The 27,526-nt window shown below is 35.1% G+C and overlaps 1 protein-coding gene across 2 annotated transcripts in view; it reads left to right on the top strand.

The window, feature by feature from the left end:
- Nucleotides 1-26,305, top strand: part of BARD1 (BRCA1 associated RING domain 1) — an 87,253-nt gene extending 60,948 nt beyond the window's left edge. For both annotated transcript variants that reach the window (XM_005574200.5, XM_005574201.5), the window contains exons 7-11: nt 82-190; nt 5,538-5,670; nt 6,230-6,322; nt 20,610-20,707; nt 22,103-26,305. In XM_005574200.5, the coding sequence (XP_005574257.3) occupies nt 82-190; nt 5,538-5,670; nt 6,230-6,322; nt 20,610-20,707; nt 22,103-22,435 (766 nt within the window). In that variant the 3' untranslated portion in view covers nt 22,436-26,305. The remainder of the gene's footprint in view (nt 1-81; nt 191-5,537; nt 5,671-6,229; nt 6,323-20,609; nt 20,708-22,102) is intronic.
- Nucleotides 26,306-27,526: the final 1,221 nt, after the last annotated feature.

The following is a 27,526-nucleotide window of genomic DNA, read 5'->3' as shown; positions in this document are numbered from 1 at the left end:
GGAAAATTGTTCTACTGGTGCATTCATGTCGTTAAGAGACTCATTTGACTTACTTAAACACATCTGCACTTACTTTACCAGCAACATATTTGGTCTGCGGCCTGTGGATTATACAGATGATGAAAATATGAAATCACTATTGCTGCTACCAGAGAAGAATGAATCATCCACAACTAGCCATTGCTCGGTAGTAAGTATGGATTCAGCTTTGGGACATTTATATATTTTATTGAAATTGGTTATGAAAGGAACATAATAGAAAAATTTCCATTTGGCAAATTGCTTACATTCACCAAACAGTTATTGAGCACTTCCTGAGTGTTAACTACTGTGGATTCAAAGACATAATCAGAGTATAACCATCTAGAAATACTTATTGAGCCTGCTGTGTATTTTAGGCAGCATTCATGAAACAATGACTATGACTGATAGAACGCTTATTCTCAGGGAGGCGCTTACCATCTGGTGAGAGGTAGGAAAGAGACAAACTGGAAATATGTGAACTAATAGAAATAAAATAATTTCAGAAACTTAGACATGAGTGCTTTGAAGACGTTGTAGAGTGTTGTTGGATGGAGGTAGTGGGCTTCCGCAAGGCCACTGCTTTAGCTAGGGTCACAGAGGGGAGCCTTAAAGCACTGATTTGAATTGAAACCTGAATGTTGAAGTGAGGAGGCTGCCAGGTGACTGGAGGACACAGTGTATAGGCCCTTCAGTGAATGAGACTGGTATGTTAGAAGGTTAGAAAGAAGTTTGTTATTGCTGGAGACTAGCAAGCATCTAAGCAGGACTTTCGGATGGATTACATATGAAGTGTGGGGAAAGAATGGAATAAGTATGACCTTAGCAGTGAAGTAGATGGTAATGCCATTTGTTGCCATGGAGAAGGAAATTAATTGTTTTATTTGCCAATTTGATGTCTGTAAAACATCAAATGGAGATATCGAATAGATCATTGGATATGAAACTATGGAGCTTAGGAGAGAGGTACAAGCTAGAGATAAAGTGGAAAGAGTGCCTGTTTCTTAGGAACCCATAGCTTAGCAGGGATTTCAGATGTAAAAACTTTTACTGTACATTGTAATAAATTTGTAAAATAAGCTATAAAAATATACAATAGAATCAAAGTAAGTAGAAACTACAGGAGACGTCAGGAAAAATTTCACAGAAAGGCCAGACGCAGTGGATCGCACCTGTAATCCGAGCACTTTGGGAGGCTGGGGTGGGCGGATCACTTGAGGTCAGGAGTTCGAGACCTGCCTGGTCAACATGGTGAAACCCCGTCTCTATGAAAAATACAAAAAGTAGCCAAGTGTGGTGGCGCACACCTATAGTCCCAGCTACTAGGGAGACTTGAGGCGTGATAATTAATTGAACCCAGGAAGTAAAGATTGCAGTGAGCTAGATCACACCACTGCACTCCATCCTGGGTAACAGAGCAAGACTGTCTCAAAAACTATATATATGCATATATATATATATAGAGAGAGAGAGAGAGACAGACAGACAGAATTTCACAGAGGAGGTGTCCTAAGTCTTTCAGGGTAAACATTTTAGCAAAGTATCTAATAGAATGCTGTTGGCTGCCAGTAACAGAAAACCTTTACTCAAATGCTTGAAAACAGTTTATTACTTTATATAGAATTAATCCCAATGCAGGATAGCTCTGTATTTGCTTAATTTAGCACTTAGTGGTTACATCAAGGAACCCAATTCTTTGTATCTCTTTACCTTGCCATCCTCAGTTTGGGGGATTTGTCCTCACTAAGAAGTTTCCTTTAGTGGTTGTAGAATGATTGCCACAATTCTAGATACGACAGTGGGCAACTGAAAAGAGACTTTCCGTGGGCTTTCCCTGTGTCTTATTGTCAGAAATTGATTTGACAGCCCCTCCTGGGGCTGGAGGATAGAGTCAGTCTTTGAAAGGGAGGCTACCTGAATAAAACTGGGCTTCTGTTAGTGTGGAGGAAGTGAGCAATAGATTTTGAGTGGACAGCCAACATTCCCCACTGCAATCAGGTATACAAGGTGCGAATGGCAGCCCACATCTAAGGAACAGCTGCTCAGAGACAAGAAGGCATAAAGGACCTTAGGAATTTGAGAAACTAGCATTTACTGTGAGAGGAGTATGACGTGTGTTTAAGAGGGATTCAGGGTAAAGGGCTAGGTTGGGACCAGGTTGTGAAAAGCCTTAAATTCCCCAATACGAGTTTAGACTTAATAGGGCACCTTCAGTGTGTTTGTAACTGAAATAGGACTGTCTGCAGGGTAGCTGGGAGTGGGAAGAGACTGAAGACTGATTGGGAAGCTGCAGTACTGGAGTCCAGGTTTGAAATGCTGAGGACTGGAATTATAGATGGTAGTTATGTGGGGATGGAGAGAAGGAATTTTAGAGAGAGTTGGTAGACTCACCATATCTAGTACTGCTCAGATGGGGAAAAATAACAGAAAGGGAGGAGCTGAGGTCAAGGATCATTCACAAGAGTAGTAGTAGACGCCATTGTTTAAGATAAGAGGTAGCCTAAGGTAGCTACGGTTTGATACTCTCATAGGTGCTTTCATGAGCTAGTTACTTTCGTATCTTGAATACCCTGTGTCTTCTGCTTTAGACTTCAGCCTTATAAATGTGTTCCAAACTATTGTTTTGGTAATGAATTGGAAGAGAAGCTAGATATCAGCAGTTTAATTTTCCCCGTTTACAAATGAGAAAAGAGAGACCTAAAGAGGCTATGATTTGCCCCAGTGTTAACCAGCATTTTAAAAAAAAGGTTGTTTTTTTCTTTCTTAATGGACCAGTTAGAACTTACATTTCTGAAACCTTAGGTCAGTACTCCATTCAGTTCCACCATACTCAGCAACTATAAATTGACTTGTTTTCTTCATTTGTACTTGCAGTCTGACAGAGCGTAGAATAACAGAGTTGTCCTTTGCTGGTGTTCCTTTTATGTAAAAGCTGGAAAATGATTATTTTAAATGTGTCAAGAATAAAGATATCTTGATGATATTCTTGGAGTCTGAGGGTGGCAATGCCTTTCAGAAAAGGAGGGTTTTTATTATGTAGAAGAGACCTCTACTTCACGCATGTCATGTAGACATGGCCTTTTGAGTATTCTTATTTACTGTCTTAATGGTTGGTACTTGGCTAAGGAAAAGATAATATCAAGTCCTTCAAGTTTAAAGGGTAGTTTCTTAATGTGCAGTCCTGAAGATGGAACCTCTGGAGTGTACCTTCCATCAGCCACTACCAGTTTCTTCTTCACCCACTCTTTTTCAGTCACATGGGCTGCCTTGCTGTGTCTTGAGTCCACCAAACATACTCTCATTTCAGGTATGCAGCACCACCTGTTTTTTTTGTTTTTTTTTTTTTTTTCTTCCGGGAACTAGATGTTCTCATGGCCAGCTTCCTCACACCCTTCAGACCCAGCTCTAGCATAGTCTTAGCAGAGAGGACTCTGTGCTGCTGCATATTAAATAGCAACCTCCCAATGCTGCCTAGCCCCCTTCCCCTGCTGTGTTGTACCGTGCTATTTCTCATTTGATGTAATGTATTTTTATTTTATTGTGTTGTTTTCCCCTCTCAACTAGAATATAAACTGTGTGAGGGCAGGGGCTGGCTTTTTTGTTTACTGTAATAGCCCTAGCATTGAGAACAGTGTTTGGCACATACTGAGTGTTCAGTAAGTTTCTGCTGAATGCATGAATGAGCATGAGAGTATTCTTTATGATACATACTTGCCTCTGAAACAAGCACAAGTGCTTGGTAGCTTAGTCTGGAACCCTTTAAATAGTGATGTCCAGTGAGCTGCTTTAGGGAACGTCACGCAGATGGGAAGGGGTTTGAATTTCCCTACTTCCCCTTTAGGATTTTTGTGTTTCAAGTAAAATTTAGTGGCTGTTGGAAAACGGCTTTAAGTTTGAGAAGCAACCTCTAATCTTTTAAAAATTTAAAAAGCTCCTTATCATTCGCTTTGAGACTTCTGTGTTCGTGATTCATTTTGAGCAGCATATTTATCTAAGAAGATTTTTTTCTAGATTTTTTAACCCCATTTTTGATGAACTTAAGAAAAACTAATGATTTTATCTAAGAAAAAGTACCCTATTTAATTATTCCTTTGAATTTAATGCTAATAAACATAGTATCTGATCTCTATAAAATCAGGGTATTCAACCTTCGGGGTGTTTTTTTGCACCTCTTTTGAGCCTCATGGGTCAGAGACCTATGCTTATTCAAGTCACATCCCCAGCCCCTATGCCACCTCACCCCAAATCAGACATGTGGCTTTGGCAGCTGTTTGCTTTATGTTTTATTATAGCATTCTTTAACTGTGAGAAATGAGTGCCAGTTTCTATTTTTTATGCAAATTTTTAAAAGTACGATAGGAAAATACTTGACCCACTTTGGTGCTTTCCTTAGGTTGCTAGAAATAGTATCATATGCTATATTTAGAAATGATATCTTTTTCACTCTTGTATTTTGTGCAGAGAACTAATGTAGCTGAAGTAGTGTTATATATTGAGAAGTAATGTGTTCTATTTAGATGTATTTAGTAATGTGTTCTATTTTTATGGTATTTGTGTAACTTAATAAGAAATTTTGAAATACTGTAGTATTTTTAAATATTATCAAAGAGTAATTGAATAATCCATAAAGTATGCTGAATTATTTATTTTCATGTGAGGAGTATTTATAACATTTAGGTTAGATGTGGTTACATCATCTTACAATTTAGTGACTAGGAAAGATGAGCTGAATTCTGTCATTTACAAACACTTTTATGTAAATATATATATATATATGAGATATATATGGACATATATTATTTCCTTGAGTCTTTCACTTCTCAGCCTTAATGCTATCCACTGTTACCTTCTCTTTATTTTTGTCTTTTTTAACTCTGTGAATTCTAAGTCTACATTTTAAAGTGAAACTATTAGTCTTTGTTAGAGCACTTTTTTCTTAGTCATGAGCTGCATGGACTATTTATGGATCTGATCTCCTAAGTTTTGAATTAACTTGTCTGTTTTTCTCTTTTCTTAGTTTCGAGGGGTTACTATTTTGATAATTTGTTTTCTATTTTTTAGGTCAGCACTGTTCTAGAAGCCTTGGCATTCTTTGATTTTTCAGATAATCTCAGTTTAATAACAGACCAAGTTTGAGTTACTCTATTGGGACAAGTTAGTGGAGGTGGAATAGGGAACTGCTGATTTTAAGTGGATATTTTGGGTTACTTGGGGAAAGAAAAAGACTTACTGGTGACAGAATGAAGTAAAACCCTGGAGAGACGCAATTTAAAATTGAAGAAACAAGATGCCCTGGGTATGGAGAGCTATCTCAGTTGACATTTTCTTGAGGGAAAAATAAAGAGAAAAATAATTAAAAGGTTCTGGGTGTAGATTCAATGGAAATTACTGAAAATTATTAGACAGAGTAAACTAAGTAATGAAATTCAAGCTTATATCAAGTAACAGTCTGTTTAATGTCTTCATCTAGTCTTCTAGTGTTTTTAACACTGTGGCATCTCCTTTTATATTAACAGATGAACACTGGGCAGCGTAGGGATGGACCTCTTGTACTTATAGGCAGTGGGCTCTCTTCAGAACAACAGAAGATGCTCAGTGAACTTGCAGCAATTCTTAAGGCTAAAAAATGTACTGAGTTTGACAGTACAGGTGAGGATTTTGAATTTTGGGGGGGGGGTAGAAAAAAATGTTAGATAATCCTTTTGGAGAACTACCTTTGACAATTTACATATATTTTAACCATTGGGTGATGGCTGTATACTTCGCATCTTGTAATAAATCTAAGTTTTTTTTTCAGTAATAAACTACTTATAGACAATGTAGTTAGGAAATGTAAAGTTCAAAGGTTTGCATATATTTTAGGACAAGACAGTATTTCAGAAGAGCAAATTTGTGACTTTGCTAATGACAAATAAATTGTACTGCAGTGTAATTCCTAATCCCTTAGGTGTAATTTGAAAATAAAATAAAAATTTGTGTTTGCCAATGCGACTTTAAGATACATGGTTTATGATCTGATTTTTCATATTGATGGCCAGGTTAGAGAATGAGGTACTAAATAGAAGTAGTCTTACACTTAAGTGTAAAAATTGTTGCCTTTGAAGATTCAGATACAAGTTTATAAAATATAGATTAGTTATACAAAGCAGGCCAAAGAAATACTTTGGCTTTTATCTTTCTTTCTCTTACTACCTTTTTTGTATTTTAGTAACTCATGTTGTTGTTCCTGGTGATGCAGTTCAAAGTACTTTGAAGTGTATGCTTGGGATTCTCAATGGATGCTGGATTCTAAAATTTGAATGTAAGTGTTGGATTTGAGAGAATTAGGAAATGAATTAGACTAGTTTCATTTTTCATGGTTATTAATGCCCGTGATTAAGGAACTTGTTGTTAATGTTCTTACCTCTGGTTAGTCACTGCATTTTGAAAAAGCTTCTCATATTTATGGTGTCATTTAGATGTCCTTAGTAAATGTATACACATGTTCTGGTTTTAAAGTCTTTTTTTCCTTCAATACCAACTATTTCAATGAAAAGTAAATGGAGTACATAGTGCACTTTTAAGCCTAAGCAATTCATGTTACTGTTAAATGATATATTGAATTTAATAATACATATTTTAAATATATGGCATGACATGTCTGTGAAATGAAAGCAGTTTATTGCTTTTCCTTTATGATTACCTGCATAACACCCTTTTGGTCTTAGTTAATTTAATCCAGTATTTTTAGGAAGCTGTTGGGAAATGACTGCCTTGTACTACTTTAGTTGGAGTCACTACACGAGCTTTCTCAACCTCCACTGAAAATGTGTTCCTGTTCCCCTCTTCTTGCTGATAGTCAACCCACCACCACCTTCAGAGCTGCCTCTCACCTTCCCCACTGTCACTCGCTTACATTTCTACTCGGATTCCCTTGGGACTTGAAAAGAAAGCTCATATACAATTATTTTCTTCTCCTTAATAGTCAACACATCTCCTTTTGATACTATGGCTAACATAGAACAGTGGATTCACTTTTTTGTGTTTATTAATTGTTTACAAAAGATTAGTGGTTACAAAAGATTAGTGGTTACAAAGGGGGAACATGGGGAACAATACAGTTGAGTATTTTGATGTTAGTGGTGGTCATGTAACACAAGACTACCTGAGATAAAATTAAATGAGTGCATTTATAGCTAGTGAAATCAGGCTGGGCACGGTAGCTCATGCCTGTAATCCTATCACTTTGAGAGGCCAAGACAGGCAGATCACCTGAGATCAGGAGTTTGAGACCAGCCAGGCCAACATGGCGAACCCCCTTCTCTACTAAAAATAGAAAAATCAGCCGGGCATGGTGGCACATGCCTGTAATTCCAGCCACTCGGGAGGCTGAGGCAGGAGAATTACTTGAACCTGGGAGGTAGAGGTGAGCTGAGATGGTGCCACTGCACTGCAGCCTGGGCAATAGAATGAAACTCCATCTCAAAAAAATAAATGACTATTGAAATCTGAGTAAGCTCTATGGATCGTATTGAAGTCAATTAGTATTATGTTATAGCGGTGTGAGATGTTAACACTGGACACTGAAGGAAAGGTACGTGGGACATCTGTACATTCCTTTGAAACTTCCTGTAACTATAATTATTTTTAAATAAGATGTTAAAAAAGAACAGTGGGTATATTTAATGAAACCCTTTATGAAGCAACTGATGGATTAAAATTAGTTTATAAAAATCGTTACGGCTTTGTGCTTTGAAGGTTTTATGGTAGAAGGCTTGATTTATCAAGATCTTAATTATATTATTAATTTAATCTGTAGTTTGAAGTTGATTTGGTTTGTAAAACAGTTTCCTTTCATTAATTGGTATTCATGTCATTTTCAAATACAGCTACCACTTCTTTCCTTGTGATGCTTGTCTCAACCGATGCAGTCTCATCCAGCTAAGAGGCTGTGACTAGCAATGCCACTCCATCTGTTCTCATCAATCCCTATTAATTAGTCCCTCCTAGTTATGACGAGTTTGAGAAGTATAAGTAATTGGACTAATGTGTCTCACTTATTTTTGAACTTTCTTTTTCCTTTTAAATCTGTGAAAGTCTTATTGAGCCTCAGTGTTTTAAAAATTCATTTAAAATGGTTTCATGATCAGGGATGCTTTTGTATCAAACCTGTGCCAGAGACCTTTCCAGTGACTATAGGAAGAAATAGATTTTCTTCATAATAAGGTTGCAGTAATAAAGAAGCCATATGTAATTTTGAATGTTAAGACATTTACCACTTGACTTTTGAGTCCAGTTCTTGTGAATATGCTGAACTGGCATTTGGTTACATATACAGGCTACATGATTCATTTCCATAAAATCTGCCTTTTTTGGGAAATGTAGGTTTTGTCACTTTAATATCTTGGCTGTGTCATTTTTATAGAATCACTGATGGACTCAGACCGACTTAATAGTGTGCTATTTGGTGATTCTCACAGTAGTGAATAACATCCTCTAATATCAGTGGTTCTTTTAGGATAAAGGATGGATGGAATCCCTTATTGAAGTTCATATCCTCATATTTTCTAATATAGAGTCCAAAGAGAGACAGGTTCAAAGTTTGAGACAATTCCTTTAAATAGTCACTGGGTTTACAAAAAGAAGGCAAGAACCTTCAAATACTTCTTTCCTAATATATATTTCTCATGGTTTCTATACTGTGTTTCTATACATAGTTTCTATACTATAAAGTTTCTATACTTTCTATTTCTATCAAGCATCTCAGTTTGATTCTTTGTTTTTTAAGAGACGAGGTGTCACTCAAGCAATCCTCCAGCTTCAGCCTTCTGAGTAGCTGGTACTACGGATGCACATCACTGCACCTGGCTCAGTTTGATTTTTTAAAATGTTTCAGAGCTATTTAAAACTATTTGAAAACCATTCTTATTAAAAGATAATAGGTGGACCAAAGCTTTCAAAATTAATTTTAAAGATTTATGACTTTTTAAAACTAGGTCTCATGTTTGAGTCTGTCCATTAACTTGCTGGTAGATAAAACTTCAGGATTAACTATTAAGAAACTTTCATATTAACTTTTCATGGGATTTTTCATAAACCAAATAGATTCAAGAGGAATTTTATTTGTAATTTTTTCTGTAGATAATCGACTCATTTTACAAACTAAACAATTTAACAAAAAGAATTATACAAAATATTTGGATCCATTGGGTCCAAATTTAACTATGAGAAGTTTTCTGTTGAAGTATTCTGTCTTAATTGGTTAATATCTTATTTTCCTACATTGTTTATGCAGAATATCTTACAGTGCCACAATTAATGAACTTAGCATGAAGATTCTGAGACTAAGCCATAATTTTACAGACCATCCAGTCTATCTTATATTTCTTTTACAGATATTTTACAGAATGATGTTTATTTTATATTTTACAGAAATAAGAGCTATAGATAAGAAAAGTCCCTTCTTCAACATCAAATTGGTGAGGGAGACTCTACTTTAGTCCTCGTTTGGGTGCTAATTTCTCACAGGCCATTAGTAACCACCCTTATACAAGGGTGATTTTCGTATTAAAGAGGTGATAAGAATAAAAGAATGTAAGGTATATAAATAAATCATCTTACTAATCTCATAGAGTATGAATAAGATGAAACTGTATCCTAAAGATGCAAACTAGGCCAAGATAAAATGTTTTCTACTGACCTGTTCTTTTGGTACACTGCTTTCAAATTTTTTTTCTGTCTTAGCCTTTTTTCTAAAAGAAATTGAATTCTGCATCTTCTTATCTCATTATGAAGGGGAGAACAGATTGCTGTCATCTTTTCTTTAATAATCTTTCTCTCTTCTCCACTCTCATCTAAGTTTAAATAAAATTGCGGCTATAGAAGTTGTAAAATTCTCCAGTACCTAAGGGAATTACTGAAGGAATGTGCCAGACATTTTACACTGGATTTATGTCTGTGAGATGGCGAAGGGCTAAATTGAGTGTTTTTTCATTTTTGTTTTAGCTGAGGAGAGATGGACCCTAGAAGACAATCATTACATCATCATTTAAGTAATAACCTCGTAATCAGGCTAACACATTAATTCTTTTCAAACAAATTCTAACAAGTTTTCTTCTTTAAATGGATACCAAGAGTACTATGGAATTTTAAAATTAAATACAATTTTTATTCTATACAAACTTTGCTAATTATAAAAAAAAGTACCAAAACATTCCTATAAATTAAGATTGATTAGGCAACTTTATGCTGACAGAAGGCCTCCACCACCAAAGATTGTCTAAGAATAAAAAAAAATTAACATCCTTTGATCTAATAGTTCCAGTTCTGAGAATTTACCCTATGCAAGAAATACAGAAGAAAGAAAGAGTATTTGCAGTGTTACTTCTAATAGCAAGAAGTAGGGAATATAACCTACGTATGAAAGATTAGGAAAATTCTGAAATGCTTGAAGATATTCTCTGGAAAAAATTCATATTTTATATGATAAATATTAAGACTAAAGTATTATGAAAAATGGAATTGTTTAGATTTTAAACACATCAAATAATTATATCTTCACTTTCAACAATATATAAACGTGTGCATGCATGTGGGTAAAAAAAAATCAAAGAGAAACAACAGTAAATTGGTGGGTTACTGAAGAGGACTATTTGTTTATAACAGTTTTAAAAATAATGTGTGCCTGTTAGATCAAATTTAAGGTCTCTAGGAATAAATTAATGCATTCAAATTTTCAAGTTGTAATAATTGGAAGTATTTTCACTTTTCTAAAGATTAATTGAATAGGGAAGAGCTTTGGTCTTAATTAGGGAAATTCAAACCTACATGTATTTATTCCTCCTGTCTGATACACCAGGTCTTATACCTGTTTAATGCATACCCAGCAAATACATTTGAATATGGTGATTGCCCTAATCAGAACAGACATCTTTACATAAAAATTTGAACTTTTAATATATGACTTCAAAAGAACACTGAGCATGAGTTTACTAACAGGACAATTTTGGGACATTAGACGGGTTTTTAACCATACCTATATAGAGACAGATAATTTTGATATTATTCATAATAAAACAGACAGACTATTTTGGTATTTTGATATTATTCATAATATAAGGTCTTAGAATTGATACCAAGTTTTGCCTAAGAAAAATTTATGAAATAATAATATATTTTTGCAATAGAATTTGACCTGCTTCTCAATGCATTAAGTAAAATAGCAAATTACACATATTGTCATGTGCAGAAATATATTTCTACATATAAATATGCTGATAGCTAGAATTTTTACTAAAATGTCAAAAAATAAATAATTGCTAAATGATATTTGTATGGAGCCAGGATTTAATGACCCGCGACAGTATTTAATGAGATATCTCAAATCTTAAATGGGAACATTTAGCCTTTATTTTATATTTTCAGCCTTTATTTCATTGTCCTTTCACTTTTGGCCATGGAAGTTTCAAATTTCAAACTCATTTCTCTGTTCTTTTACTTAAGTTTTTCAGAAATTGCAGTAATAGTATGCTACTGTTTTTTCATTTCTGTCATTGTTGTAGGCTGCCTATTGTGATTTCCCTTTTTACTAAAGTTTAGTGCTGTTATAGTCTGCTCGACTAAAAAGTCTAAAATAAAATCATTTGCAAAACAATTGTTTTGCTTCTACAATCTGGGTGCTGATTTTTAATAGAATCAAAAGGAAATTCTGTAATGTTTATTATCTTGAGTGAAACGCATCCCTAGTTTAAACATCCCTAGTTTAGATCTAATGACATTATTTTATTAGAACATTTGTTTTCATATGGAGTAGTGACGTTTGATTCTGTATTTTAATTTTTTTTTTTTTTAGGATATTTTGTATTGACTAAGAGTGGTTAATTCTGATTCCCATAGCTATTTCAGTTACAAATAGCCATTAATTCCAGAAGAATAACAACCGTTTTTTCCCTTCCTCACTCTGTCACACAGGCTGGAGTACAGTGGTGCAGTCGTAGCTCTCTGCAGCCATCAACTCCTGGGTTCAAGTGATCCTCCTGCTTCAGCCCCCTGAGTAGCTGGAACTACAGGCACTCACCACCATACCTGGCTAATTTTTTTTTTTTCTTTTTAGTTGAGGCAGACATCTCACTTTCTTGCCCAGGCTGTTCTTGAACTCCTGGTTTCAAACAATCTTCCTGCCTTGCCCTCCTAAAGTGCTAGGATTACAAGTGCGAGCCACCAGGTCTGGCCTAAAAATTCTTTAAAATGTAGATCTGTTTACTACTCTGGGATTTGAAGAATGAGAAAATTCTACGTAGGGCTTTCCATGCATAGTTAATAATCGTCTCCTCCTTTGGGCATTTAACAGATCTCCATTTTGAAGTTTTCTTCCACCTTCATTATATTCTCTCATCATTTTTGTTTAACTGTGGATTCAGGAACACCCCTCCTTTTTAAAATTTCCTTTTATTTGTATTATCTTTTCTTATTATAGGAAAAGTAAGCTTAATATAAATCCATGACCATCATCAGTGGTCCATGCAGCTAAAATAGAAACATACATCTACTGATGTATATGCTTTTATGAGGTAGGAGGAGAGAGTGGTTGTTAGCAATTTAGAATAAAAGAATACCTTCTGTACAGTAGAATTTTCTTTATAGAAAAGTGTTGTAGCCCTGGAATTCATAAGCTTCATTATTATGCAAAAATTCCAGGCTTTGCTAAGGTAGACAGAGCTACCTTAATGACTTTGAGTTAATTACTTTGGGTTAATCAGTTCTTTAGGAATAGGGCTGCTTACCTCTGTTAAAAAAGTATTAAGATCTCAGGGAAAAGGAAAGCTTACATGAAATGGAGAACATGATCAGGAATACATCTGGGCTAAAAGGATCTCTTAGTTTTAATAGAAAAGTAGCTCATCCTTTGTTTCTGCAAAGTGATAGCTTCAGTCCAAACCTTCAACTATAAAGGAACATATGAAAAGTAACAAAGATGAAATAAAGCATACATTTTATAAGGATAGTGGCTTGACACATTTTCAAGTATGTATCATTCTGGCCTATGCAAAAGTTATGTTTACATAAATAACAACTGATCCATGCAAGGTAATTTTAGTAAGGAAATTGTTAGCCAAGAAAACTAACTAAAATGTGGTCTTGTATTTGTATTTTTTGCTTTTTTTTTTTTCTTCAAAAGGAAGTATAAGAGTTTACTTTCTACTAAACTGATGGAATAATTATAGACTTTATTAACTTTATTACAAATATAAAATAGTTTAAATCTTAAGATGTAAGTGTGTTTTAAATGGAAAATAGGTTAAAAATTCTTGCTGCAGATTGCTTAACTTTTATTCTATAAATAAAATCTTAAAATGTTAGTCATTATTTAGGCTTGGGTTAATTAAGTAATGTTTGGCTGGTAGATTCTTCCATTGCATTGATAATGTATCACCATTTGAATCGCTAAAAGTTTATTTTAAAGCATTTCATTCTTATTTTACTTTTTAGTAAATCAACTGCATTGATTTGTCTTAAAAAGGGTTCAGTAGGAAGTTGATATGAACTTGTAACTATGGTAATGTCTATGGAGTATGTCATCATTCTGAAACTCACAGGGTACAAGTTAGAGAGTAGCAACCTTAGCATGTCAGATTGAATAAACACATTGATCCAACTAAGAATAAAGATTAACGAAAAAAACTTGATCTGTGACATGTAGGATATTTCAGTTCTCATCCCAGTTATGTCACTGAGAAAGCCACTTAAATCTCTTGGGACTTAAGTTTCCTTATCTATAAAAGAGGTTGATTAGACAAAGCATCAGAAGTTTCAAATTGGTAGACTGAGGACTCTGAGGGCTGAAGGAAATACAATGTCTGTGGTTTTTTCTAACATAATTAAATTTTATATATTTAGGTATGATGTTTGTTACAGTCTCCATAGGTTCCTACCACTTCACACCAGGTTCTTCACACATTTATGTAATCTACTTGGCTTTTGTAGGCATTTGAGTCACAATCCTTGGAGTAGATGTCACTCCCAGCTTTGAAATAATTCTTGAGATTTTCTATGCTATGACAGCAACTCTTAACAAAGCACTTTGCCACCATTCAAATGTAGTTATAGACCTGGAAACTTCCTTTGTTTTCAGGAAAAGAAAAAGAGCTACTTTCATTCTTCCTTAGTTGGTCTTAGATGACATAAGAATTTTGCAAACTGTTGCTTGGAGTAAAAGCATATTAGAGGAGTGTATTTGTTTAACTCAATCATTATAATTAGAGCACTGAATTTGCCTTACTTGACAGAAACTTACTACACAACTCTCATGAAACTGAATACTTAATGAATTAAGACTTACACCGGCTCCTTCCCATTGAAGTACCATGCTGCCCTGTTGGTATCTGCCATCTCATTTTTCTTGATGCCGTGCTTATTGGATTCTAGTATCTATTAAGGTTAAATTCTTTTGATTGACTAATGCCAGCACGTTGTCAGGAGCAATAGATGTCATTTTAATGTATTTCTTGTAAATAGTCAAACCCATAAAATGGAGAAGCAGCTGGCGTAAGCACAGCCTACTTAATTCTGCAATTAGACATTAGCCATTCATTTGATACAGGAGATATCATAGAAGTGTTCAGTCCTTGGCTTTCTGTGCCACCATATTCAGTTAAAGATACAATTATGAACACTCTGCAAGTATCATTGGGAAGGAGATTTGGGAAGGGGAATAGATTTGGGAAGCGGAATACCTGCTTATATAATGAGGAAAATTTAAAAATTTACATATAGTGAATTTGAGTTAACCATTTCACTGGATTCCTGATGGTTTTTGGTTTGCTCTTTAGTATAGAAACAATATATAACATAATTCCAGCACACTGGCAGGGCTTCTAGTATGGTATTTTGACCCAGTCAAGAATTTTGAGTCTCATTTTCAATGTATAATAAAGTTAATATTTCATATCAGCTTTATTAGAAAGGTAGTTTTTAATTCAGTGAGTGCTTATTAAAATTTATGCCCTTTTTAGAGTATAATTTTTATTATATGTAAAACACAATTTTCAAAGCACATTTATGATAATTTAAAATTAAAAGATTCAGAAACTCAGCTGAGCAAACTTGGGTGAATATGATTTTTATATTAAAAACAATGGGGGAGAGAGAGATGAGTGCCAAAGAAAGCACAGATAAAACTAACAAATTAAGATTGACATGATGGGTAATTACAGATGTCCTGAGTGTGAATGTTGAATTTGAATATGCATTAACAATCCAATTCAGGAAAGACTCGGTCTCTTGACAAACCTCTGCTTTTGGAGAGATGGAGTACTCAGTTGTTAGTCTTCTGCCTCTGACCTTTTTTATAATAAACAACACCTTGGAACACTCAATTCAAGCAGCTTTTAAGCGTTTGACATATTCACATCAAGCTAAGACAATACTCAAGGTTTATCTTGTGTACCACTAGTTATATTCCAGTGTGAAATACACAGCCTTTAGAAAACTAAGCAGATTTAGGTTCAGATTCACATTCTGCCACTTAATGGCTGAATGGCTTTAAGCAAGTTAACTTCTTAGCATTTCAGTTCCCTCCCCTGAATTGGAAGTAATATACAGTAAATCCTCATTGTTCGTGGATTCTGTGTTTGTGAGTTTTCTTACTTGCTAAAATTTTTCTTGTAATCCCCAAATCAATACTCACAGTGCTTTTGTAGACATGTACAGAGTAGTGAAGAACTTTAGTTGCCAAACAAGTGTGTCCCCAGCTGAGGTCAAACAAGGTGATACTTGCCTCCTTTTTCCAGCTCTCACACTGTAAACAAGTGGCCCTTTCACTGTCTATTGATGCCATGTTTTTTGCATTTTTGTATTTTTGTTGATGATTTTATTATTTAAAATGGCCTCATAATGTAGTGCTGAAGTGCTGTTTTATGTGTCTAAGCTCAAGAAGATTGTGATGTGCCTTTCAGGGAAAATATTAAATACTGTGTTAGATAAGCTTTGTTAAGGTGTTAATTGTAGTACTGCTGGTGCTAAGTTTAATGTTAATGAGTCAACAGTATATAATAAATAATGTGTATAAACAGAACCATACATAAAACAAAGTATTGATCAGTTGATGAAAATGCTGGAACCACAGGCTCACAGAAACATAAACCTGTATTTCCTTTAACAGCAGTGGTTCATTATTCACTAATTCGGTGTTCATAGCATCTTTATGGAACATAACTACTGCAGATAATGAGCATTGGCTATACTACTCTTGCTGTATTTGGGGAAGGGTACAAGTACTTTTAGTAGCTGTTACCATCACAGTAATTTTGATCAGGATCTTTTCTTAGAACAAACAGTTGTGTCCTTGGTCATTTAAAGTTAGAAAAGTAAAAAGAAAACAGAATAGAATAAATTGGTATTTTAAGAATTTTTTTTTTCTCCTTTGACCAGAAAATATTGGTGTGTGATTTTTAGCATTGGATTGGTTAGGCCTTATGATTTATGAGTGTTTTATTCTACATTATGGAAAAATTAAAGTTTTCAGAGCACTGCACAATGTACACATTCAATCTGTAGTAAAGTATTTTGCTCATTGGATGAATATTAGGTAACATAGCATTCATAGTTTTTATAAAATGATGCTGCTCTCATGGTTATCTATTAATAACAATTTATAAGAAGAGAGTTCTGTCCGTTAGTATCTACAGATGTAAAATAAACTTATATACAATCAAATAAATTCTCAGGTTCTACTCAGTTTAAACCCAGGGAAGTAACAATGGAACAACTTATTCCATATTTTATTAATGATATTCTACTTTTTCTTTTCATATTTAATATTGCTATTTCATTTTTGTTTAACAAGAGCTATAAATGACTAAAACCCTGGCTATGTATTATTTCCTGCTTTATAAGTATTTTTGAATACCACTTCACTAATACATGTAAACCATTAATACTTCCAGAATATTTTATTTTTTTAATATTTAAGATATATTGGTCCTCCATTATTTTCAGAAACAACTGTGCATTCAAACATTTTTTTCAAAAAGCCTATTATCTTTGCTTTTAACATTTGAAATAAATGCAAAATATAAAAGAATATTTTATTATTTTTCTGACAATCAAATCTGCTCCCAAATTTGTTATTCTTTGAAAGGTAAGCCATGTTAAATAGAAAAAGAGGGAAAAGCTGAATCTGAAAAATGAATCTTCTCATGTTTGTCTATGTATAAACTATTAACCTTTGTTCTTTAATTGACTTTGTAACAGAAATTTACATAATATGAAGTTCTTAGAATTTCTGGACAAGAGTAGGGAGTTTTCTTTGTTATTATATATACCATGACTTGAGATTATCTCAGTGGCATCCTTAATATCTTTAAAACATGGACGTAATTTTAAATGTGCTTGAAAAATTAAATTTGATCATGGATTGCTTGTTGATAGAGGAAAATAAAGCAATAAAATTTCATTTAAAATTAGGCAGTCTGAGATAGAGCATTCTAATATTAATGAAAGTTCAGGATTAGATTATTGAAATAAAGTGACAGGAAACAGCAGGATTTTCTTCTTAGGGAAGAGATTATGACTTCTCTTGTACATAATAGGTGTTTAACACAGTTTGAGCATTCCTAATCTGAAAATCCAAAATGCTGTAAAATACTAAACTATTTGAGTGCCAGCATGACACACTTGACCTCACATGATGGCTCACAGTCTAAACGCAGACACAACTTTGTTTTATGCACAAAACTATTAAAGATAGTATATAAAATTATCTTCATATATGTTTTATCTGTATAAAGTGTATATGAAACATAGATGAATTTCTTTTTTAGATGTGGGTCTTGTTGCCAAGATATACCTAATTATGTATGTGCAAATATTCCAATATCCAAAACAAAACTGAATTTTAAAACACTTCTGGTTTCAAGCATTTCAGATAAGGGATACTTGGCCTGTAAATATGATACAGGAAGAGCACCGATGTGGAAGTCTGTTGCTTTAGGAAGTGGTTCACTTTATCTTTGCTATTAGTGATCTTAGCAAGTCACTCTGTTTCTGCACTTGACTGTGCGAATCTATAAAACAAGAAAGTAGGACTAGCTCTTCAGGGTCTTTTCTACCTCGTAAGTAATTTGATTCTGGGTATTTTCAAAATTCAAGTTACAAGATTAGAATAAATAAAACATTTATAAACAGGACTCAAACACATTTTTTTCCCCAGAAAGTACCAGTTTTTTCAGTTCTGTCGCGTACTCCAAATTCTGCTGATTGACTCCTGTAATCCGATGAAGTTCTGTTATTGTGTCAGTGTGGGGTAATAAAGAAGAAAGTTTAAAACTGATTGTACCATCAAGTTTGAGTCAGTCTAAAGTGAACCATTACTTACTCTTGGAAAACACTGCGTTTCTTTATCTTCTCCAGTATAAGTTTTTGCTCTCAAGATAATCATTATAGGTGTGGTGGCTCACGCCTGTAATCCCAGCATTTTGGGAGGCCGAGGCAGGCGGATCATGAGGTCAGGAGATTGAGACCATCCTGGCTAACACGATGAAAGCCTGTCTCTACTAAAAGTACAAAAAATTAGCTGGGCATGGTGAGCACCTGTAGTCCCAGCTACTCCCGAGGCTGAGGCAGGAGAATGGTGTGAACGCAGGAGGCGGAGCTTGCGGTGAGCCGAGATGATGCCACTGCACTCCAGCCTGGGTGACAGTACAAGACTCTGTCTCAAAAAAAAAAAAAAAAAAAAAAAAAATCATTGTAGGTCAAGAGACATTTCACTCATACACAAGTGAATCTAAATTTATAGTAGATGCAATCCCAGGACAGTTCTGGGTAGCAGATTAACTGTTGGTTCTTGGACACCCTTCAGTCAAGAAAGGAGCCCTTTTACAGGCAAATGCAGAGTTTACATGCCGAGTAGTGGTTCAGCTCCTGTGTTGGAATCAATTTACTGTTGAAGTAAGTAGGGATCAGCTGGACAGAACTTTATCACTAGCATTTTTCAAGAGGTTTCCAAAACACTGTAGTATATCGAACATACATGTCTAATCCTCGATCTAAAGTATATGTTTATGCAGCCATAGATTTTTTTCTGGTCGTTTTAAGCCATTAGATATCAAGTGATAACAGGATATAATAGTTTGATATTCAAAACTATGTGTAACTCTGAACTCTTACAGGTGCTATACAATTACTTATTTTTATTGGTGTGGATACAATCTTATCAATGCTGTGTCCATAGTGAATTTTAAAAAACTCACTAGACAGTGAATGGGATACCTGAGTTATTGTTCCAACTTTCCCGATACCCTCTGCTGTTAAACTCCTGTTCTATGGGAGAGTGTATGAAATTCTGAAGAATGCATAAATGAATAATACATGGTTTCTGCCCTCAGTGATAAAATGAGATATTGAGCAAAACAACCTCAAAGACAAATAGGAAATGGTATGGAGGGTTTGTTTTTATAATGAAGATAATTCATTATAGTATCTAGTTTATAGAATGCTTCTTGCATTTTATCCACAGAAGCCCGGTGAAAAACACTGTTTTCATTTTTTATTTCCATAGGCAAGGAAACTTCCAGAACAAGTAATTGGGATAGCCAAGTCCTTCAACTCCAAATCTCAAATTTAGTAGTTATATGCTATCAGAACAGAAGCATAATAAATATATATATACATGCCATCAGTTCCCTTGCCTGTTGGTGAACAGGCATTATCCAAGATGTTGTCTCTAGCTGAAGCTGACCATGTCCTTCATGATTGGTCCTGGGCATCCTAAGGGTTCCTTTCATTTCTAGAGCCTAGCAAGACAATTGGTACTGGCTGCCAGCCAGTGGCCCTACTTAGGGTTTCCCCACCCAGGTGCCAGGCAGTGGAATGACTCTAAACAGTGCCAGGCTGAGCTGTCTCTATTGCATCTTGCTTTTTAACCTGAAGCTGTGAACAGACTTACTCAAGCCATCAAAAGAATGCTTTTTTTTCCTGCAAAGCCCAACCAAATCATCTCTAGATTGGCGACCTCAGTTGTGTTCCTGTCACGTTCCAAACCTATCCCAAGCTCTGCCTGTTTATTTTAGCAAGCACTGTTGAGCCCCTGTTGTGTGGCTAGCTGAGCTAGGTGCTGTAGACTAAAGCTCATTCCGTCATGTCAGATCAGTTACAGTTTAACAGACGATTAGACATATAGCTGCCAAAATGAGCAGTGTAGATGGTAAGTGCTCAGTTTAGGTTATTGTGGGCAGGACTGCATCATGGACTTTTTATTCACCTTAAATTTGGGTAATTGCTATGAGTGAAAATGTAGACTTTTGTGTGTGTGTTTGAAATAGTATCCTGGCTTAGGTTTTTCAGAAAGGAGATTAAAATTACAGTTAGTGTTCAGTACTAACTTATGGCTTAATCCTCCAAAGAAAGAATATTTTAAATGTTTTCTTTATATGGAAAACCAATTGTGTTATGTTTTGTTTTGGCATAAGTAAGATTTCTGTTTGCATTTTAGAATAATACTTAAAAACTGCCATGAAGAAGAAAAACCACTTAGGTAAATTGCTTAATTTTAATGAAAGAGAAGTAATGCTCACTTGATATTTATTTTGCTTTAATTCTTGTGTTTTTGCCAGGGGTAAAAGCATGTCTACGAAGAAGAGTATGTGAACAGGAAGAAAAGTATGAAATTCCTGAAGGTCCACACAGAAGCAGGCTCAACAGAGAACAGCTGGTATTTTTCTTTTACTACAACTTTCATTGTTCTTATTATGACATACTATTATTATCACCATCAGGGAAAACTTCTGCCCTTTCAACAACTACAGGTGACTGATTAAATTTTTAATTGTGCTTATTTCAAGCACTTGATTCTGAAAGATGATCACGATGAGCAGTAAAATCCAGAAGGTAATAATTTCATACTGTTAATGGATTTTTGGCATCTTGAACATTCCCATAAACCTTTCAGAATCGGAGGTAAATCTCAGATACAGGAAGTAGCTTGGAAGAAGACTTACAGCTGCTGCTCGGATTTAGTTACCATATGTCTTTATGGCCACATATTGTAGTTTTAATGGATAATATTGCATTATCCTGTTGATATATATATGTATATTAGAAGTGACAAAGAAAATTTCCGTAGAAGGGAATTATGAAACTTTTTAAAATTTCCAACGAGCATACAGAAGTGTGTTTCATAGCTAATTGGATCCCTAGCCTCAGCACAATAATCTGTTGTGCCCATGAATACATTTCTGGAACCGTGGAGGGCACACCCCCCACGGTGGCTGCCCTGGAGACCCTAGGTTGGTAATGTGTAGGGACCTGAATGTGGACGGGCAGAACTGGATAAAAGTCCATGGAAAAGATGTTACTCTTGTAATTACATTTGCCTTGTGTCTCTGAAGCCTATTTCATAAAAGCTAGGAATTGTGGGGTTTTTAAGTCCCACCACATAAGCATAAACATTCTGATGAAAAAAGTTTGATGAACATTTTTTTGTTTTCTTTATACCAAACACATCTAAAATTTTAGAAGAGTGAAAAGGAACCAAAATGGTGACTGAATCTTAGGGGAAAAAAATTATAAATAGGAAGCCCCCTATTTGCCTAAGTATTTTTCTTGATCCAATTAGTATGCTTGAAATTTAACTTGTCCCAGCACCTCATTAAGTAGCTTCTTAGCTGCTCATAATTATTACAGATTGAACATCCCTAATCCAATATCCAAAATGCTCCAAAATCCAAAACTTTTTGAACTTTGACATGATGCCGCAAGTGGAAAATTCCACACCTGACCTCATGTGACAGGTCACAGAACACGGTCAAAATTTTGTTACATGCACAAAATTACTAAAAATATTGTGTAAAATTACCTCAGGCTGTGTGCATAAAGTGTACAAGACACAAATGAATTTTGTGTTTAGGCTTGAGTCTCATCCTTAAGATATCTCATATATATGCAAATTTTCCAAAACCCAAAAAATTTCTGAATCTGAAATGCTTCTGGTCCAAATGTTTCAGGTAAGGGATACTCAACGTGTATTTTTATTTTCCTCATTCATATGCAGTGTTTTTGAATACAGTATTTTGATCTGCCTTTAACAAATGTTTTCTCATTATTTCAGTTGCCAAAGCTATTTGATGGATGCTACTTCTATTTGGGGGGATCTTTCAAACACCATCCAAAGGACAACCTTATTAAGCTCGTCACTGCAGGTGGGGGCCAGATCCTCAGTAGAAAGCCCAAGCCAGACAGTGACGTGACTCAGACCATCAATACAGTCGCATACCATGCAAGGCCCGATTCTGATCAGCGCTTCTGCACGCAGTATATCATCTATGAGGATTTGTCTAATTATCACCCAGAGAGGGTTCGGCAGGGCAAAGTCTGGAAGGCTCCTTCAAGCTGGTTTATAGACTGTGTGATGTCCTTTGAGTTGCTTCCTCTTGACAGCTGAATATTGTACCAGATGAACATTTCAAATTGAACTTGCACGGTTTGTGAGAGCCCAGTCATTGTGCTGTTTTTAATTTTTCACATTTTTACAAATAGGTAGAGTCATTCATATTTGTCTTTGAATCAAAAAAAAAAAAAAAAAAAAAGGTCTAATGCCAGATTAGGAATTCATGTTGTGTTTACCGTTTAGATGCTGGGATTGCTTTTAAAGGTTTTTCTTTTTAAAATTGGCATGTTTTTTGATTCATCATGTCTTTCTATTCAGATTATTGAGTATCAAAGATTAATGAGAGGACACCAGAATCCTGGTTAAATGGACAAGTGGTATCATTACTGTTTGAGTCTTTGAATATTCTTTAATAAAATCCATACCTGCCACCAGTGAAAAAACTTGCCATTTTTTTTAAGTAAACAGAGAATATTATCAAATATTTTGGCTTTATTGCAAAGAGAGTATTTGGTCTAAATATACCAACCACCTTAGGTGTTTAATTCTCCTATCTGCAATTGTCTTTATCCTATATTGTGTTTATTTCTTTTCTTGTAATTTACTTTGTTGTCTGTTTCTACACTTTTATCTCGGTTTTTTATGTTGTATATTCATCAGGAAATCGTGATTTAATCTTTAACATTTTTTTTTTGTGGTAAAAATCAACACTAGGCTCATAGTACATATTTGTATTCTGTACATTTGCTTATAACTATCAATATATAACTGTTTACTACATATGTATATATACTTAGAGCATTTTCTCTAACACATTTTAATATCAGTATTTTTTTAAGAAGTCTGACCAATCTAGCACATTATCAGTCCAACGTCATTACTTTAAATTAAAAAGCAGTCTTCTTCTGGTAAACCTTGTTGGTATTTGCAAAATAATTTTGAAGGTCTTAATTTCTTCCTTTGTAAAGTTTTTAAAAGTTTTTAGGTTGGCATGGAGGCAGAAGTTGGTGATTACTTGATTTACAACAGATTTTTTCCAGATCATACAAAAGGCCATACAGTAAATGTAGAAGTAGGCATGGGGAGACCTTACTAGTATCAAACAGGCAAGGCCTCAGTGAGTGGGCGGGATACCACGTGAGAGTGGCCAGACCTGGGAGGTTACTCTGCTCTGTGTGCTCTCATTCCCGAATCGACAAGGATACATTCGATTATTTTGAAACATTTTTTTAAGAAGCAGAATTCTTTAATAATTCCTTCCTAGACATTGAATATACTTATAAAATTAAAGACTTGGCGAAGGAGACACTGAGAGACCTGCCAGTTTGGTTCCTCATGAACAAAAGAGGACAGTTTGATAACAACTGGAATAGACTATCCCTAGTTTTAAAATATTGCGAATCTCTGAAGTTCATCAACATCTTAAGATGCACTTACTTGAAAGTTTGAGATTCTGTTTATCATTTGAAAATACATTTTGCTTTAATTCTTTCTTTGACGTGTTGTTTTTTTCATATCAAGAAATATATTGTATGAACAAAATAACCTTTTGACCCTGACCTTGCTGGGTGAATTAGCTCTGAAACACTCTCTGCAACCAGTAATGCGTTTGTCCCACATTTCATTCTGATGGAAAATGACGAACACCATAGCACCAAACAAAAATCCGAGGGGTTAGATAATGTCTGGATTAAATAATTTAAGACTCTCTGGGATTTTGGGTGTCATTTTTTATTTATAACTGACTTCAGGTCACTTTGTATTGCCTCATAGGTCACATTTTAGACAGGTTTGTGTCTGTTCCTTGCATCTGAATTCCTGTTTGTAAAGATACCTTTGAGGTCTCTTGCTCAGTTTTTGTCATTCATTTTCTTGGTTTATCACCCCTCCCTTCTTTTTGTTGTTTTTCCCTGACTGTTAAGCAGTTTCATCTTTGTTTTGTTAAATATTTATTTTGACAGCAGTTAGTTTGTGTAAGCTCTTGAAACTTGTGATTGTACACTCTGTGTAGATATATATGTAATTTTTATTTTTCAATCATAGATTCAAACTTCCTTCTTATTTACCATAAATCATTAAAATTATTTGTGTTTCCATATATCTGTGTCTTGTATAAAATTGGCTTATTCTGTGCTGTTGAATGAGGCCCAACATGACTTGGTGAGGAAATCTATTAACTAACAAAATCTTACCATTTTGAACATAACACTTTTTAATTAATTTTGAATAAAAGTATTTCTAAAATGTACTAGATACTTTATTACCTTAGATTATTCCAAATATAGTATAACTTTGATAGTTGGGAATCGTCATTAAGAAACAATTATACACCGATTCCTTTGTGTCTCTATAAAAGTGAGAGGCTGGTAGCTTTTCCACATTCTCATGGCTATTTTCTAGTTCTACTTGAATTTGTAACTGTTCCTCTTTTTCCTTGACAGCTGCCACTTTGTAGCTATTTTTCTGTCTCTGCTAATACTTCACCATATCTAACTTAATTTTTTTTTCTTTTGGCCTGCTGAAAAATAGAAACCAGATGGGAAGCATATTAGAATTATGATTGAAATAAGGGTAAATGAGCAATGTGTGAGGGTTTTCACTGACTTCACCTAAAAGGTAATTTAGCTACTTGAATTTCAGTAAATAGAATTTTTCCTTTATTTCATTGGTCCTTTTTTTTCTTTTCTTTTCTTTTTTTTTTTTTTTTTTTTTTTTGCACCTGCTTTGTGAATTTAATAATTAAGTGACCTCTGCCTAGAGGATGATATTTGGGGAGGTTTGATGTTTTCTGTGGGAATAAGATGATTCACGGGTGGGAATGGGGCTGCATTAGCTGTTATTGTTTCCATGAGTCAATGTGGAAAAAACATTAATTGTGTTCTAAACGTTCATGGACCTTATTGCAGTCACAATTGTCTATTCTGTTTCCTACTCTGAACACATTAAAATGGCAGGAACTAATGAATAGCTACTGAGAAGTTGTCTTCGGTTAAGAGCTGTAATTTTTTTTTAGTCAACTAATGTGGCTTATGCCTGGCTAATTAAGCTGCAGACATTCTTATAAATTAGGGATTGTTGATTATTTGTGTAGCTTTCTAAGGCACAAGGTGCACTTTCTGATACCTGTAAGTTTCTATTAGAATGGTGATGTGAGAGAAGTGGGAAAAGCGTGTTCTTTGACTAGGCTTAAAGGGTTAATGACTAATACTCCAGCCCTAGGGAGGATTCTGCGTCGGCTTTGAAGTTAGACATGGGTTTGTTAACAATCTAACCTGTATCGTCAGTGATAAAGCGGGGGAAATACTGTTGATTTCACCCGGGTGTAAAGATGTGTGAAAGTGCTCAGCACACTGTAGGCATTCACAACTCGCCTTCCAGGAACCCTGTGAGCAAGCTCACGAAAAAGTGGCTATTGGTAGCACAGCTTGTGTCAGTCCTGAGTATCCTGGCTTTTGTGTCCCATGCACATCTACTACTGGGCGTCTTCCTGTCTTCACTTTACTGGTTGTAGCCTGAACAACAACCAGAGCCAGGCCCTTGTTTCCTGTTTCTGACTTCTCGCCATCCCATCTGCACTGGTAAAGTTTGCCCATCTATATAGCCACCCCTGCTCATTTAACTAAAATGTTTAGCTTTCATCCCCTCTGTGTATTTACCGTGGATACCAAGATTGCTTAGGCCTCTACACAGAAGTGGTGTACCTTGGACAGTACTGGCAAAGCTTCTACTGTCACCATAATATCATAAACCCTTCCGCCACCTCCACTTGAGGCCTAAGACAAGAATGTTTATCTTTCCTGCCTTAGTTTATAGTTTGTGAGACTCATATTTTCATTAAGACCACTAGTTTGTCAAAACCACACCCCATTTGCCTGCTGTGTAAGATAATGTAACCTAAAAATAAAGGTCTTTTTCTGAATCTTTCTCATGTAAATGTCTGAGTTTTTAAACAAATCTGTTTACAAAAGTATTACATAGTTGAGAAATATAAAAAGAATTTTCTGCAGAAGACAAATGCACAAGGAAGAAAACAGGCACAAAATCCAGGGGCCATTAAACCAAAACTATTTTGTGTGGCCTTCATAGTGTTAAAAGTACATCGAATGCTGATAACAGGGGACCTGAGCTTCCGTTCACCACATCCTCACCACTTCTCTCTCACCCCTTAACGTTTATTCTTTTAGTTGGGCCTTGGAAACATTGACTTAATCCACAGCTATTAACATTCTTGTCTCTTTTTCTTTCCCCATAAGTTATTTGGGTACAGGTGGTATTTGGTTACATACATTCTTTTGTTGTGACTTGTGAGATTTTGGTGCACCCATCACCTGAGCAGTGTACACTGCACCATATTTGTAGTCTTTATCCCTCGCCCCCACTCCCAGTCTTCCTCCCAAGTCCCCAAAGTCCATTGTATTATTATTATGCCTTCACATTGTCATAGTTTAGCTTCCACATATCAATGAGAACGTACGATGTTTGGTTTTCCATTCCTGGGTTACTTAGAATAATAGTCTCCAATCTCATCCAGGTCATTGCAAATGCTCTTAATTCATCCCTTTTTATGGCTGCATAGTATTCCATCGTGTGTGTGTGTGTGTGTGTGTGTGTGTGTGTGTGTGTGTGTGTATATATATATATGTATATATACACATACACCACAGTTTATCCACTTGTTGATTGATGAGCATTTGGGTTGGTTCCACGATTTTGCAATTGTGAATTGTGCTGCTATAAACATGTGTGTGCAAGTATCTTTTTTGAATAATGACTTCTTTTCCTCTGGGTAGATACCCAGTAGTGGGATTTCTGGATCAAATGGTAGTTCTACTTTTAGTTATTTAAGGAATCTTCACTGTTTTCCATAGCGGCTGTACTAGTTTGCATTCCCACCAGCAGTGTAGAAGTGTTCCCTGTTCACTGCATCAATGCCAAGATCTACTGTTTTTTGATTGATTGTTTGATTATGGCCATTCTTGCAGGAGTACGGTGATATTACATTGTAGTTTTGATTTTCTGATCATTTCTGATGTTGAGCATTTTTTCATATGTTTTTTGGCCATTTGCGTATCTTCTTTTGAGAACTGTCTATTCATGTCCTTAGTTCACTTTTTGATAGGATTGTTTGTTTTTTTCTTACTGATT

This window comes from Macaca fascicularis, chromosome 12 (genome assembly GCF_037993035.2).
Source record: "Macaca fascicularis isolate 582-1 chromosome 12, T2T-MFA8v1.1".
In the NCBI taxonomy this organism is placed as follows: Eukaryota; Metazoa; Chordata; class Mammalia; order Primates; family Cercopithecidae; genus Macaca; species Macaca fascicularis.
Note: the sequence above shows the minus strand (reverse complement) of the source record. Positions and strands in the feature narration are given on the sequence as shown.